The 17042-nt window shown below is 42.1% G+C and overlaps 1 protein-coding gene across 1 annotated transcript in view; it reads right to left on the bottom strand.

Annotated features, from left to right (window-relative positions):
- LOC109414943 (uncharacterized) overlaps nucleotides 1-14623 on the bottom strand; it is a 35296-nt gene extending 20673 nt beyond the window's left edge. Inside the window, 3 exon segments of the mRNA XM_062858161.1 lie at nucleotides 4582-4765; nucleotides 4811-5290; nucleotides 14474-14623. Coding sequence (XP_062714145.1) covers nucleotides 4582-4765; nucleotides 4811-5290; nucleotides 14474-14623 — 814 coding nt within the window.
- Nucleotides 14624-17042: the final 2419 nt, after the last annotated feature.

Below are 17042 nucleotides of genomic sequence, written 5' to 3'. Positions count from 1 at the left end.
ACTAGGTGTTTCGTGTGTTGTCCGTTGTAACCTCTGGTTTAAGACGGTGTTGTGTCTTTTTGTAACACCTAGTGTCCCAGTGGAGAATATTCCGTTTGACGAAAAGTTTCTCGCGACTGGAGCGAGAATCGAACCTACACTCTGAGGCTAACGAAACGTCTAGATGGCTGACCCTACTGGCCACACTGTAACTGAGCAGTGTTACATCCAGCAAGGATGAAACACCCGTCTTCAAGCCTCAGGGTCGGCAAGACGCTCCGCGAAATGAAAACTTATTGCTTCGATCAAGAAAACTCCCTGTATTGTCGGCCTCGTGTACACGTTATTCTCCTCCCTCTTGACGTCCTACTCTTCTAACGTCTCCCTTCCTAACTTCTTGGCGTCCGTCCTCAACACCGGACGACCACACAGGAGTAAATGGGCCAAATTCCTGGCCATAAGTCGAAAATTTTTTTTCAGGGTTTTCCAGAGTCTAATATTTTTTAAAGATAAACGAAGTAATGCTGTATCATGTGGCAATCAATAAAATACTTTGGGATGCATATTTTTTTTTAAGAATAAATGCCGAAATTTAACGATTTTCTCTACTGTTTTTTTTTCATTTGCATCATAACTCATCGGAAGAGCGTCAATTATCGAAATATTGCCAAATTGAAAAAATAACTGAGTATGTAACACAGCTCTCCTGATAAGGGTGTATCCATAGGCGCCAACTTAGGGGGGGCAAGCATGGTTTTGCCCCCCCCCCCAATATTTGACGATTTTTCGATTTTCCCATACAAAAAATCAGAAAAGCCAGGCTTTGCCCCCCCAATAATTTGACCAAGTTGGCGCGTCTGGGTGTATCATTTAAACAAAAAACTTCACCTGGTTTCATTTATTTTGCTCTCTTACAGAAGAGTTTTCAAATCCATATTTTTTTTTCAATTTTGAACCATTTTCAGCATTTAAAAAGTTATCAGATTCTGCAGCATTCCGCGATCTGGATAAAATTACAATAAAATATAAGGCATATCCTCTGTGAATTGCAAGAGAACGGGTACCAGAAAGTACCAGACGAAAAAATAAATCATTTTGAAATTCACACCTTTTAGACTAGTTTTTAGTTACAATTTAGGTTTAATTTCGAAAAAGCAACTTCGTTTCGACTACTTTTTCAATGAAAGGCCACTTATTCTCGATAGATAGATCATAGCAGAATTCAAATCTGGTCTTCTATCTCTTATCAAAATGTGTCAAATGGAATTAATTTAGTAAATTTGGGCAGAAATCTCCATACACCGATAAACGCCTAAATGTATGCAATGCAGTAGTAATCTAATGTAGCTAGAACTGTTGTGTTCAAAATTTGTTATAACAAATCAAAAACAACTGAAATAAAGAGCTCACTATTTGTAGCATGTAATCATATGTTGATGCACCGTTAAGGAAATATGTTCAGATAAATATATTTTTTTATAGCTAAACTCATTGAGTTTTTCACTCAGTACTCCATGAACTTACTTACACTCCCGTTCAAAAGTTTGGGGTCACCCCCTCAAAAACATGTCATTTTTTTAGGCCCATATCTCCGCCAATGTGCGTCCGATTTAAAAAACCCTAGGTTTCATTCAAAAGATAATAGGTCAAAGAAACTTTGAACATGATTTGAAAGAAACTTTTTCAAAAAAAATTGTATGTAAACTTAACCCAAAGTTGCCAAATTTTCTAAAAAATGAATATAAACTTACGGCAGTGTCGCTGGAAGTTGGGTCGATCAAATTTTAAGATGAGAGCGGTAATATGACCCATTTTCTATTAGCTTTCAACTGCTTTTTACAGAACTTAGCTAAACAATCTAGAAAAAAGTTATTAAGTAAATTAATCCTTGATGTCATCGACCAAAAGTTTGGGGTCACCCCTCAAAATGCTGTATCGGCCAAAAGTTTGGGGTCACTTTCGTAAAACATGGAAAAGTGATTTGGTGATATCTTCGTCATCTATAGTTCAATTTTAATTATTTTTGGCTCATTTCAATGATAACTAACTAAATTTACGATTGATGTCTTCAACTTAACGTATTTAACGATTTTTGTATATAAAAATGTTATGTAAAGTTAGCACATTTTACCATGCTTCAAAAAATGAGGCAACTTCACGTTAAGTTTTAGTATGTAAATCTCAACAAATATGTGTGGTTCAATGTCTATGCAGTAAGTATCATTCATTTTGTTTCAAATAAGCCAAGAAGAACTAAAATTGAATGAAAGATGACAAAGATATCAACAAATCACTTTTCCATGTTTTACGATAGTGACCCCAAACTTTTGGCCGATACAGCATTTTGAGGGGTGACCCCAAACTTTTGGTCGATAACATCAAGGATCAATTTACTTAATAACTTTTTTTCTAGATTCTTTAGCTAAGTTCTGTAAAAAGCAGTTGAAAGCTAATAGAAAATGGGTCATATTACCACTCTCATCTTAAAATTTGGTCGACCCAACTTCCAGCGACACTGTCGTAAGTTTATATTCATTTTTTAGAAAATGTGGCAACTTTGGGTTAAGTTTACATACAAATTTTTTTGAAAAAGTTTCTTTTAAATCATGTTCAAAGTTGCTTTGACTTATTATCTTTTGAATGAAACCTAGGGTTTTGAAATCGGACGTAAATTGGCGCAGATATAGGCCTAAAAAAATGACATGTTTTTGAGGGGGTGACCCCAAACTTTTGAACGGGAGTGTATGTTTAAAGTTGTGTTAAAATGCCATGTGTTAATAGGAAAATTCCAACTGATATATTCCACACGGCTTCTATCATCATGTTCAAACTCCTAAAAGTTCAATCCATGATTAATTTTTGAGTTTTGATGTGTTTTCCAGGGCTCTATAAAAGTTACCCCAAAATGAAAATGTGATTCCCAAAATATCTAGAAAAAGGTACAACATTTAAACTGAGTTTAAGGGGCCGTTCAAAAAAAACGGCCCATATTCCCAAAAAATGTGAAGATAGAACAATTGTTCAACAAGTTTCTCAATTATGACACTCCTTACAACTTTGCTGAAGACATTTATTTATTTATTGTATGACATCAACAGACAACACAGGTCCTAATGATGTTTAAATAACCTAACCTAACTTATTTCCCTATCGTTGTTACAATAAAAGTAAAATAATAAAATTACATACAAAAACACGCACACAAAGAAAAAATAATATCATTATTCGTCATGAAGAAAAACTAAATACAGCCTTAAACTTCCGCTTGATCGTTTCCCTGGAAAGGTTGAAGTCGAACACAGAGGCTACATTGTTAAACGCCCGTTTCAAACCAGTAATGGCACTCTGCTGTCCGTACACAGTCCCACGCAAAGGAGGCCGTAGCCAAGGTCGCACCATCACGTTATTCCGCAGTGCTCTTGGACGAACATACAAATCGACGGACTGCAAGAGTGCACGTAACACGTTATCTACACTTATAAAATAATTGAACTTCTCTTACACTTCTAGGAGAATTTCTATGAAACGAGGTGGCCCTTGTTTCCAAACAATATTTTTCATGGAAATATAATTATTTTTCAGTTCTCTGTTGTCAAATAAAAATGTTCGACGCTTCAAGCGATTTTTGGGGGTGAAAATAAACGTTGTCCTTGGAGAGGTTATAAGAAATCATTTCTAGCCTTTAAGTGGATTAATATGGCTATTTATAATCCAAAATGCTTCCTCAATATCTAAATTCACAATTTTATCGCTAGTACATACATAATACACCATAAAAACGTGTTAAAACTTTTTGGCCATGAATTGGACCCTGTTACTCCAGTGTGTGCTGGAGCGAAACGGATAAATAGGAGTAATCTACGTAGAGGGTCATAGAAAGGAGATTCTCTTACTGAGTCTGTGATCAAGAATGTTCCAATCATTTTGGTCATTGAATTTATATAGATTTGTAGCGTTACATTCCGTTAATAAGCAAACTGAATCAACAATTTCTCGCCAAAACATTTGGTTCATAGCAGCAGTCCTTAATCATGCACGCTGCCCTCCAGGTCTTGAACCATCTGGATCAGGCTTTGGAGCACACCAAAAATCGATTGAGGGTTTCAGCAAAATTTTGCTGAATTTTGCCGAGCTGAAGGTTTCAGCAAAATTTTTGCTGAATTTCAGCAAAATTTTGCTGATTTGTTCAGTAAACTCTGCTGATCACCAGTAACTTTTTGCTGAAATTCAGCAAACTTTGCTGAAAGTTCAGCAAAAAATATTGCTGGACCCTTCAGCTCGGCAAAATTCAGCAAAATATTGCTGAAAGCGTTTAGTGTGAGGGTTGTTGTTCGGCATTCTCACATCGGCAATCGTATCCTTCCAACTTTTCCGGGCACTGTAGAGTGCAGTGAGTTCATGGTGCAGCCTTCGCCGCCACACACCGTTCTCCTGCACATCGCCAAAGATGGTCCTAAGCACCCGCTGCTCGAACACTTCGAGTGCTTGCATGTCTTCCTTGAGCGTAGTCCAGGTCTCGCGCTTTTGTACATGGTATGTCAGGGTGAACATTTTTCGACCACAGGTTCTTGTGGAGCCCACAGTGACTTTAACTGATGGTACGCCTTGGTAGTTCACGGCTAATGTAGTTGTCTGCCGTTAATAAGAATCTGAGGTTGACGAAGTCTTCCACCATCTCGAAAGTGTCCCCGTCTATCGTAATACTGCTGGCTATGTTTGTCCTGTCGTTCGCGATTCGGACTGCCAGCATGTACTTGGTTTGTTCACCATCAGTGAGATATTTCAACTCCAACGGACGTGTTTAAAAAATGTTCTACGAAAGCGACCAGACCTCGGTGGATTTTGAATTATCCGTTAGACGTCCCCCTGATCCATCAAAGGAGCGTACTCCCCGAGGACCCTTCCCGGATAGCCCGTCCGAATCATCAGAATACAATCCCGTTCTGCCACTCAAGTGCCGTGTATCAAGAGGACCCGTTCCCGATTGTCCGTCCAATTCGGGCAGTGCAAGCCCTTCCGCCAGTCCGTCAAGATATCGTGCATCCCGTCGTCCCGTTCCCGGCAGCCCGTCCGATTCTGGCAGCCCAAGGCCTTCCGTCAGCCCGTCCAGGTATCGTTCCTCTCGCCACCTCGTCCCTGATTCTGGCAGTGTAACTCCATCTGTCCAAGGCCCCGTCAGTCCATCAAGAGATCGCTCCTCCCGTCGTCCCGTTGCTGAATAGCCAGTTCCTCTCTCAACGCGTCGCCGATTGGTTCCGCGTACTTCATCGATTTGGAAGTCCGGATCAAATAAGCGCGGTTCGTCCCGAAACTGCGGCTCCACGGTTCACTACAATGGCAGTGCTTTGCTGCTTCACGTTCTGCCATCATTACAAATGTTCTAGCAATAATATCCATGTTGGCTGGGGTCTCCAGTTAGCCTAGTGGTTTAGGCTACATACATACATACATTACAAGCATTTATTTGTTCAACATCACATTTAAGACAAGACATAATCAACAATAGTACGCCACAATACTCGGTTTGTGGCTGCCGTTCTCCATTCTCGGTCGCGCCCAATGCTCGCCAGGTCACGCTCCACCTGGTCAGACCATCATGCTCTCTGTGCTCCACCAGCTTTGCAGGGTTGTTGTCCGGCATTCATGCAACATCCCCACCGTATCCTTCCGGCTTTGGCCACCTTCTGGATGCTGGGGTCGCCAAGTGCAGCGAGCTCGTGGTTCATTCTTCTCCGCCACACACCGTTCTCCTGCACACCGCCGAAGATCGTTCTTAGCACGAGTCGCTCGAAAACTTCGAGTGTTTGCAGGTCCTCCTCGAGCATGGTCCATGTCAAGTGCCCCGCCAATTATATTATGTTCTTTTTTTAATAAATTATCAATAAAAAATAGTAAATAAAAAAAATGAGTACCATAAAAATTATTCAAATAAATCTTCACCACGCGAAGGGTGCTTCAGCTGTGCTCAGCAGAAGATTTATTAGAGAACAGTTAGACGTGGGATTAATTCAAGAGCCCTGGGTAAATAATGGAAGGGTAATGGGTTGCTCTTCGCAGAATTGTAGTATCTTGTATGACGAAAGTCAATCTAATCCAAGAACAGCCATTTTAGTAAGCAGGAGAACAAAATTTGTCCCAATTACTGAGTTTACGCAACAAGAGACATTGTTGCGATTAAAATGGAGGTCCCAACAATCCAGGGAAAAACTGAGGTATGTATTGCATCAGCATATTTTCCAGGAGACGTTGATGATGTGCCTCCATCTTTGGTCGTAAATTTTGTTAATTATTGCAAAAAAATAAACGCCCAATTTGTTATAGGGTGTGATGCAAATGCCCATCATACCATATGGAGCAGTACTGATATTAATAAAAGAGGTGAGGATCTCCTGAATTACATTTCGGCTAATAATATAGACATATGCAATAAAGGGGAATCGCCCACTTTTATTAATGCTATTCGACAAGAAGTTTTAGATCTTACGCTTTGCAGTTATCTGCTATCAGATAAGATCGTGAACTGGCATGTTTCTGATGAGGAATCACTGTCAGATCACAAACATATCAGGTTCGATTATAAAGCCGGATCAAATTTAATTGAAAGCTATAGAAACCCAAAGAAAACTAATTGGGACCTCTATCGCTTCTATTTAATGAATGAAAATTCTTATGTGGGTGAGCAGATCTTGTCTGTTTCACAGTTGGAAAATGCCTCTGATGAGATTATTGATAAAATGATCTCATCATATCATGCTAGCTGCCCAATCCGACAGAGGTCATCCAACAGGGATGTCCCTTGGTGGAATGATAAGCTGGCAGAACTGAGGAGGAAATCTAGACGGTTGTTCAATAGAGCAAAAGTTACATCTGATTGGGTTCAGTATAAACAAGCCCTTACAGAATACAACAGAGAATTGAGGCTAGCCAAACGGAAGGATTGGAGACGGGTATGTGAAGACATCAATAACGCTCCTACAGCTGCAAGGCTTCATAAAGTCCTTTCGAAAGACCATTCAAATGGACTTGGCAGTCTTAAAAAGGAAGATGGCAGTTTTACTGTTGACTCTTCTGAAACATTGGAAATCATGATGAGAACTCACTTCCCAGGGTCGATTCCTTGTTCGGATGAAGAACAGGACTCAGATAAGGTAAGACATGCATGGTCGACCAATGCCTATCAAAAAGCTTGTGATATCTTCACGCCGTCGAGGATCGAATGGGCACTGAGTTCTTTTCAACCTTTCAAATCCGCCGGGAAAGATGGAATTTTCCCAGCTTTACTTCAACAGGGAAAAGAGGCGCTTTGTCCGCTCTTAACCGAAATATTCAGAGCCAGTATTACGTTAACTCACATACCTAAGGCGTGGCGTAAGGTTCGTGTTGTGTTTATCCCAAAAGCTGGCAAACGGGACAAAACAACTCCAAAAGCCTTCAGACCAATAAGCCTTTCTTGTGTTCTGTTAAAGACTATGGAAAAAATCATGGATGACTTTATTAAGTCAACAAGTTTAGTGGAAATGCCTCTTTGTAAATTTCAATATGCTTATCAATCGGGTAAATCTACGATAACGGCGCTACAGTCGTTAGTTAGCAAAGTTGAGAAGTCGCTTCAAGCCAAGGAAGTAGCCGTGGTTGCTTTTCTCGACATTGAGGGAGCATTTGACAATGCATCCTACAGCTCCATGCGTTCAGCAATGGAAGCAAGGGGCTTGGATAAACGCATTATTGAATGGATAATATCTATGCTAGAAGATCGGGAAATTTCTACTGATCTAGGAGGTGCGCAGCTATCTGTTAGATCTATAAAGGGCTGTCCTCAAGGAGGAGTACTATCGCCCTTACTGTGGTCTCTGGTAGTGGACGAACTCCTTAAAAAGCTAATAAATCAAGGTTTTGAGGTGATAGGATACGCAGATGATGTGGCCATTTTGGTACGTGGGAAATATGATACTACGATTTCAAATCGGCTTCAACATGCGCTGAATGTTACTCTCAAATGGTGTAGGAAAGAGGGGTTAAGCGTAAACCCTTCTAAAACTGTTATCGTTCCTTTTACTAGAAGGAAGAAATTACATCTTACCCAACCTTCTTTAGATGGAGTTCAAATTCAGTTCTCGGAAGAAGTTAAACATCTCGGTGTAACTTTGGACAAAAGATTGAATTGGAATTCTCATCTAAACAAGGTATTAACTAAGGGTACAAATGCCCTTTGGGTTTGCAATAAAGCCTTGGGGAAAACCTGGGGGCTGAGACCAAACATGACAAACTGGATTTATGCAGCAATAGTCCGGCCAAAAGTTACATATGCTTCACTTGTATGGTGGCCTAAAACAATCGAGGTAACCGCTCAAAAGAAGCTAAGCAAGCTTCAAAGACTTGCATGTATATCAATTACAGGGGCAATGAAAAGCACACCATCGGTTGCATTAGATGCCCTTCTCAATATGTTACCATTGCACCAATTTGTTCAACTGCAAGCGGCAAAAAGTGCCCTGCAGTTTCTGCGTCACAACAAACTGCTAGAAGGTGATCTAGTAGGACATTTGAAGATCGTCAAAGACTTCAATTTAAACTCAGATATTAAAACAGTAGAGGATTGGATGATAACGAAGACCAACTATGATGTTCCCTTTAATGTGGTTAAACCAAGCCGCAATATTTGGGATTCTGGTGGGCCAAGCTTACGTCCAGGTTCTATTGTATTTTATACTGATGGGTCTAAGATGGGGGAAAATACTGGTGTTGGAGTTTTTGGCCCAGGTATAAGTAAAGCTATACCAATGGGATGTAGTCCCACTGTGTTTCAAGCAGAGATTCAAGCCATATTAGAGTGTGCTAATACTTGCCTGAGGAGAAATTACAGATTTGCAAAAATCTGCATCTTCTCAGACAGTCAAGCTGCTCTAAATGCGCTAAGGGCATTCACTTGCCAGTCCAAGCTAGTGTGGGAATGCATTCTTTCTCTGAAGCAGTTGGCCAGTAGGAACGAAGTAACATTATACTGGGTGCCCGGCCATTGCGGAATTCAGGGAAATGAAAACGCCGACAATCTAGCCAGACAGGGTGCTGCATCGAGCTTCGTAGGCCCTGAACCATTCTGTGGAGTTCCTGAGTGTACTCTTAGGACGAAACTAAAAATATGGGAAATGTCTATGGTAGAAACCAATTGGAATGCCACGGATACATCCAGACAAGCAAAAAGATTTATAAGACCTAGTGCAGCAAAAGCCAGGACCATACTAAATTTAAACAAGAGAGACCTGAGGGTAATAACGGGCCTGATGACCGGTCACTGCCCCAGTAGGTACCATCTACACAAGATTGGAAAAATCCAATCATCTGAGTGTCGTTTTTGTCAAGGTGAAAACGAAACCGCTGAACATTTACTCTGCAGCTGTGGAGAGCTATCCAATCAAAGGTTGTCAATATTTGGAAAAGGGTTATTAGAGCCCTTGGAAGTTTGGCAAAGTAATCCTAACAGGGTAATAGACTTTTTGCAACTTCTCATCGTAATAGGCCATTTTACCTCCCGCAAATCTGACAGGAAAAGGCCTACTTTCCCACACCAAATTAACAGTGCTGTAATGGTTCATTACAGCACTGATTTGCGTTGCGTAATGAACCATTACAGCACTGTTTTCAGTTTTGATCAACTTATTGATACTTTCTGGACGCAGATTTGAAAAATAGTGACAACTCCACAGTATAAGCTGCTATGATCAGACTTCCTTAATCATGGCTATGAACATCAGTGTGCAGTCTGATGAAAAAGTTTTGTTAAAAACTATCCTCAAGTGGTATTTTTTGAACTTGCAAAAAACGTTGTACGCAACTCGGTGCAGAACTCGATTTTTACAGCACTCGTCGTAATTATCCAACTCGGCAAGCCTCGTTGGATAAATGTACGACTCGTGCTGTAAAAATCTTCATTCTGCACCTTGTTGCGTAAACTACTATTATAAAACGAGTTGTGCCTAGTTGGGATCGAGTGCTATATCAACCAATGTCCATCACAGCTCAATTGTGACAGGATAATCGATTAGCACCAAATTAAATATGGGTCATACCACAATATTCCTAAATAATGGACGCAGTGGTTAAAAGGCTCTACAGATGAGGAAAAAAAAAATGGTCCATGTCTCGTGCCCGTAGAGGACCACCGGTCTTATTAGCGTTTTGTACATGGCGCATTTGGTGCGTGGGTGAGTCTTTTTCGACCGCAGTTTTTTCTGGAGCCCGTAGTAGGCCCGGCTTCCGCTGATGATGCGCCTCCGAATTTCACGGCTCACGTTATTGTCAGCCGTCAGTAAGGACCTGAGGTAGACGAATTGCTCCACCACCTCAAAAGCATCCCCATCTATCGTAACACTACTACCCAGACGGATCCGGTCGTGTTCGGTTCCGCCTACCAGCATGTACTTTGTTTTTTAAGGCATTCACCACCAGTCCGACCTTTGCTGTTTCGCGTTTCAGGCGGGTGTACAGTTCTGCCACTGTTTCAAATGTTCTTTCAATAATGTCCATGTCGTCCGCAAAGCACACAAATTGACCGGATTTTGTGAAAACCGTTCCCCGGCTGTTGAGCCCGGCTCTTCGCATCACACCTTCCAGAGCGATGTTGAAGAGTAGGCATGAGAGTCCATCACCTTGTCGCAGTCCCCGGCGAGATTCGAATGAACTGGATAGTTCACCCGAAACCCTTACGCAGTTTCTAACTCCGTCCATCGTTGCTTTAATCAGGCCCAGGAAAGCCGTTTTCGTTCATGATTCTCCATAGCTCTGCGCGGTCGATACTGTCGTATGCCGCTTTGAAGTCGATGAACAGGGACCTGGTATTCACGGCATTTCTGGAGGATTTGCCGTACGGTAAAGATCTGGTCCGTGGTCGACCGTCCGTCGATGAAGCCGGCTTGATAACTTCCCACGAACTCATTCGTTTTAGATGACAGACGACGGAAGATGATCTGGGATAGCAATTTGTAGGCAGCATTCAAAATAGTGATCGCCCTGAAGTTCTCACATTCCAAATGGTCGCCTTTCTTGTGAATGGGGCAGATTACCCCTTCCTTCCACTCCTCCGGTAGCTGTTCGGTTTACCAGATCCTGACTATCAGCCGATGCAGACAGGTGGCCTACTTTTCTGGGCCCATCTTGATGAGTTCAGCTGCGATACCATCCTTACCAGCTGCTTTGTTGGTTTTGAGCTGGTGAATGGCATCCTTAACTTCCCTCAGCGTGGGAGTTGGATCATTTCCGTTCTCCGCTGCACTGGCGTCGTCGTTTCCTCCGTTGCCGCGGTCTCCCGTGCCTACGTTCTCCACGCCGTTCAGGTGCTGATCGAAATGCTGCTTCCACCTTTCGATAACCTCACGTCAGTCCGTCAAGAGGCCTCCGTCTTTATCCCTGCATTTTTCGGCACGCGGTACGAAGTCGTTGCGGGATGCGTTGAGCTTCTGATAGAACTTCCGTGTTTCTTGGGAACGGCACAGCTGTTCCATTTCTTCACACTCCGCTTCTTCCAGGCGGCGCTTTTTCTCCCGAAAGAGGCGGGTCTGCTGTTTCCGCTTCTGTTTGTAACGTTCCACGTTCTGTCGAGTCCCTTGCTGCAGCATTACCGCCCTCGCTGCGTTCTTCTCCTCCAAAACCGTTCTGCACTCTTCGTCGAACCATTCGTTCCGTCGATTCCGTTCCACGTACCCGATGGTGCTCTCGGCTGCGTCGTTGTTGGCTGCTTTCACTGTACTCCAGCAGCCCTCTAGAGGGGCCTCATCGAGCTCGCCCTCGTCTGGCAACGCGGCCTCGAGATTTTGCGCGTATGCTGAGGCGACATCCGGTTGCTTCAGTCGCTCTAGGTTGTCGCCGGTACCGTACATTGCTGATGACGGAGAGTTTTGGGCGCAGTTTGACCATCACCAGATAGTGGTCGGAGTCGATGTTGGCGCCACGATAGGTCCTGACGTCGATGATGTCGAAGAAGTGCCGTCCGTCAATCAGAACGTGGTCGATTTGAGATTCCGTCTGCTGTGTTGATCTCCAGGTGTAACGATAAGGGAGGCTGTGTTGGTAAAAGGTGCTACGTATGGCCATATTTTTGGAGGCGGCGAAATCAATGAGCCGTAGGCCGTTTTCGTTCGTCTGCTGGTGGGCGCTGAACTTACCAATCGTCGGTCTGAATTCCTCCTCCTGGCCTACCTGAGCGTTCAAATCTCCTATGATGATCTTGACGTCGTGGCTTGGGCAGCGATCGTACTCGCGTCGGCCCTTGATCCTCAACCTGCACATTCTTTCGTCGATCGGCCACCAACCGATCACGCGCCTCTGCATATCACCCATCACGATGAAAGCTGTTCCCAGCTCGCGTGTGTTGCCGCAGCTCTGGTAGATGGTATGATTACCTCTAAACGTTCGCACCATGGATCCTGTCCAACACACCTCCTGCAGCGCTACGATGCCAAACCCGCGGTCCTTCAGTAGATCGGCGAGTATGCGGGTGCTCCCAATGAAGTTGAGAGATCGGCAGTTCCACGTACCGAGTTTCCAATCGCAAGTTCTTTTTGTTCGCTGGGGTCCTTTCCGTTGGTCTCGGTTCGTATTATTCTGTTGCTGATTTTCCGTTACTATGGTTTTTTTACGGCTTGCTCGTAGGGCCTGACACCAACCCCCTACTTTCCGGAGGACCATAGTGCACAGTTGAGCTTAGAGTCCTTCCCTGGCACTCGGACGTAGATCAGCCGCCCCTAACATGGGGATCAGACGCTGTTGTGAGCCACTCCTCCTGGAGAACAGACGCTCAGGTTTGCCGAAGCAAACCCCCCCCCCTTCCCTGTCAGCCTACGACCAAAGTTCCCACCGGGGTTGGTTACCCGATCTTCCCTAAGGTTGCTCATAGTTTCCGGCCGGTGCCGCGTGGAGGTAGGGATAGGAGTTGCTGGGCAGAGGCTAGTGGATCACAATGGGATCTGAATTGCGCAGCATACCCAGCCTTTACCGTGCCAAAACTAGGGTGTATTTTGGCCCACCTAGAGAGTTTTATGATAATTATCACATAATCTCTACTAAATCTTGGTAATTTTTTATCGTAACAAGAAAAGTATTCAACTATGTGATAACCTTCATTTTGGATGTCAGATAAATATGCTGTTCAGTATCAAAAATAGAGAAAATGTTTTCACTTCCAATGAAACGCACGGAAAAGCACCGGAAACAAAGAAGGTGACAAATTTGTAGCCAGCTTCGAAGAGATATTAAATTTTACAAATGAACATTTATTTCACGTGAATGTAGTTAGGGCCTTGTTAGAACTCAAAATAAACTGTTCTTAAGCTCGGTGGAGCGTTAATATTTACTAAAATGGATTACTGCACGAATTTATTCTGGCCTGCTTACTCTCACACGAAATTTGACGTTTGAGCGGTGTCGACACCTCTCAAACGTCAAATTTTCTGTGAGAGTAAGCAGGCCAGCATAACTTCGTGCAGTGGACCATGGTGGTCAACATATTCAGATGTGGACATATTTTGGAACACCTGTGAGATCCATCTCTCTAGTTCCTTCTAAATGGAGAAAATACTCATACCAATGCAATGTATTCTGAAAACAGATAGATAGAATAAGTTGGGACCTCCCGTGATCTGGGTTGTTATACGTTCATTTTACAATGAGATTGTAGATTGTTATGGGTTCGATTAGTTCTAACAACTTTTCGTCAAGTTAAAAATTTCAGGTATTCCGTCATCCAGTTTAGAACAGTTATCCTTCTCGGCAATTAGTTGATGACTGAGACAATGTGTTATCTAATGCATGTTTGACAAATTTCGTACCATTGAAATTTCTTTATTTTTCATAGCCTTCCCACTCATTACAATATGTGTGGAATGCCCTTATATTAAACAAAATCACTAGCATTTCACACTTACTTTGACGTTCCGTAATTTATGCATGGTGACTGACGTCATGCAGTAGCTATTGCATATAGTTAATGAATTCACGTTTACCGTAACATTTTTTTATGAAACATCATACTACAATAAAAACTGCCGATTGCAACAAAATGTCTTCATTTTTTAACGTTACGTAATTTTTTAACATTCCCTGCCTCAATAAGCGAAAAAAAAGTTAGAATTCTCACGTAGTTTTAACTATGTGTAAAGTTTTGCTGATGTGCCGTCATTTCATCATACAATTAAAATTTAATAAGGTGGGCCAAAATATGTTTTCTTGGTGGTCCAAAATAAAGTCATGACACAGGATATATGGTAACACAAGAAGTAGACTGGTGGCGTGGATTCGTTGACGAGATGTTCAAGTTGGAGCTATACGAATCCCATCTTCTGCAACAATCGAAGTGTGGTCCGATGTTTGGCGAAGGAGATTGATTTTTCGCCTCGAAGAAGCGTATCGATCTGAGGTGCAGGTGCCACGTCATCGGTGTAGAAAGCAATTTCGTTACGGCATGTTAAATCGAAGCTTCAGGAAGCTGGTATCCTCTCCAAACCTTTTCCAGATGACCGTTCCTAGAATACTTTAGGGTACTTATGAACTTAGTCACTAATGCCGCGTTTTCCGCGATGTTCAGGTGCTGCTTCCACCTTTCAACCACCTCACGTCCGTTCGTGAACGGGCTTACGTCCTTATCCTTATACATTTAGATTCGCGGCACGAATCGAAGTCATTGTGGGATGCATTGAGTTTCTGGTAGAACATCCGTGTCGAGGCGGATCTGCGGTTTTCGTTTCTGTCAAAATCGTTGCACGATCTCTATTGGGTTCCTTGGTGCAACATACCTATTCTTTTCCAGAATCACTGCCAACGAACCTTTCGTTCCTTCGACTCCGTTCCACGTACTTGACGGTGCTCTCGGCTACGTCATTCACGACTGCTATAGCTGTACTCCAACATTCTTGTCACATTGATCTCGCTTTTTTCTGGCAACGCTGCCTCGATACTTTGCGTGTATGCTGAGACGACATCTGGTCGCTTTACTCGTTCTAGATCTAGGTTGTACATATACACATTGTGCACACTTGAGCTGTCCCGCGGACGTTGATCATCCTACCATGGGGAATAGACGCTGTTGTGATCCGTTCCTCCTGGAGAACAGACGCTCAGGCTTGCAGAAGCATAACTTAACCACTCGCTGGACTTCTGGAGCAATCCTTCCGGCAATATCATCCCTGGAACTCCGGTTAAATTCTCCCTGAATTTTCGAACAAAACCTCTTTGGATTTCCAAAAAAAAAAAAACTTCCTTGGGTTTTTGAAGCAATCTTCCCTGGATTTAAGGAAAAATTTCCCCTGGAACCCAGGAGAAATTCTCCCTGAATTTTTGACGAAAACCTCCTTGGATTTTCAGAGCAATCTTCCTGAATTTCCAGAGAAATATTTTCTAGAATTACTGAGAAATGCAGGATGAAAAACCATTTCATAGCAATAATGTTTTGAGAAAATTCTGAAGAAAAAAAGATTTCTCGATTTCCGAAGAAATACTCTCCGGATTTCGGAAAGAATCTATTCCAAATTTCGGATAATGCTTTTTCCAGAACTCAGGCGAAATTATCTCTGGATTATCCATTTTCCGGAGAAAAAGTTTTGAATTTTAGAGAAAAAATCCTTTTTCGATCTTAAGCTGAATCCTCTTCTGACTTCGAAGAAAATGTAAAAATTCTTTTTGTAAAAAAATCTTCTTCACATTCCGAGCATACCCAAATTCGGGGCGAAACCTCTTCGGAATTCGGAGAGTCCTCCTCCAGATTTCATATAAATGCCTCATCGAATTGTAAAGAAATTCTTTCACAGAATGAATAGAAAACTCTCCTTAGATTTTGAAGAAAATACTCCTTTGATTTTGTAAAAAAAAAAAACATTTACAGATTGTGGAGGAAATAATTTTCGAATTGAAGAGAAAATTCTCTCGAGATTTTGTAAGAAATTTTCTGTGTATTCTGGTGAAAATCCTATCCAGATTATAGCGATAATCGTTATTGTTATTTATTTTTAACCAACATTTTGAAAGATCACGAAAGAATTTCGGGAAAAAATCCACTTCGGATTTCCGAGAACAGATTTCAAATATGTTCGTCTCTTGATTCTCAGTCTCTTGGAAAATCATCTCTGGAGTTCAAAAAGAATCCTCTCCGTATCTAGAAAGAAATTCTCTCATGGTTTCGAAAAAAAGGTCTTCAATTTTCGAAGAAAATCTCTCTGGATTCTTGAAAGAATTCTCAGCGTATTTCATGTGATATCCTACTCTGATATCAGTGTAAATTATTTCCGGAATTCAGCAAAAACTTTATACAGATCTTTCGAAATTTCAGAAAAAACTTCTTTCTCTCTCTCTCTTCTTGGCGTAACGTCCTCACTGGGACAAAGCCTGCTTCTCAGCTTAGTGTTCTATGAGCACTTCCACAGTTTTTAACTGAGAGCTTCCTCTGCCAATGACCATTTTGCATGTGTATATCGTGTGGCAGGCACGAAGATACTCTATGCCCAAGGAAGTCAAGGAAATTTCCTTTACGAAAAGATCCTGGACCGACCGGGAATCGAACCCGTCACCCTCAGCATGGTCATGCTGAATACCCGTGCGTTTACCGCCTCAGCTATATGGGCCCTTAAAAAAACTTCTTTAGTTTGCGGAAAATTCTCTACGGATTGCAGAACAAATCTTATCGCGATTGTGGATAAAATCCTCTCTGATAATTCCCCCCCAGATTTTAGGGAAGCTACATCTCCAGTTTATGATGAGAATTTGCAGCATAATTCTCTTCAGATTTCGCAGAAACACTCTCAAGATTTCCGTGTAATTTCTTTTCGGATTCTCTTTGAAATTATATCTTTCGGATTAAATTCTCCCACAGGAAAATCGAGGAAAATGGAATAGAATTAACTCAATATATCATAAGAAATGCTTTTCTCTTTTTTGGGTGAATTTTCCCAGAATTTCAAAAAAAGGTTCTCAAGGTTTTAAAAAAAAGCCTCTCCACAATCAAGACGTAGATTAGAATTTCAGGAAAGATAAACTATGTGGGTTACAGAGTCAAATCCTCTCCGGATCTTTGCGAAAAGAAT

Source organism: Aedes albopictus, chromosome 3, assembly GCF_035046485.1.
Source record: "Aedes albopictus strain Foshan chromosome 3, AalbF5, whole genome shotgun sequence".
Classification (NCBI taxonomy): domain Eukaryota; kingdom Metazoa; phylum Arthropoda; class Insecta; order Diptera; family Culicidae; genus Aedes; species Aedes albopictus.
Note: the sequence above shows the minus strand (reverse complement) of the source record. Positions and strands in the feature narration are given on the sequence as shown.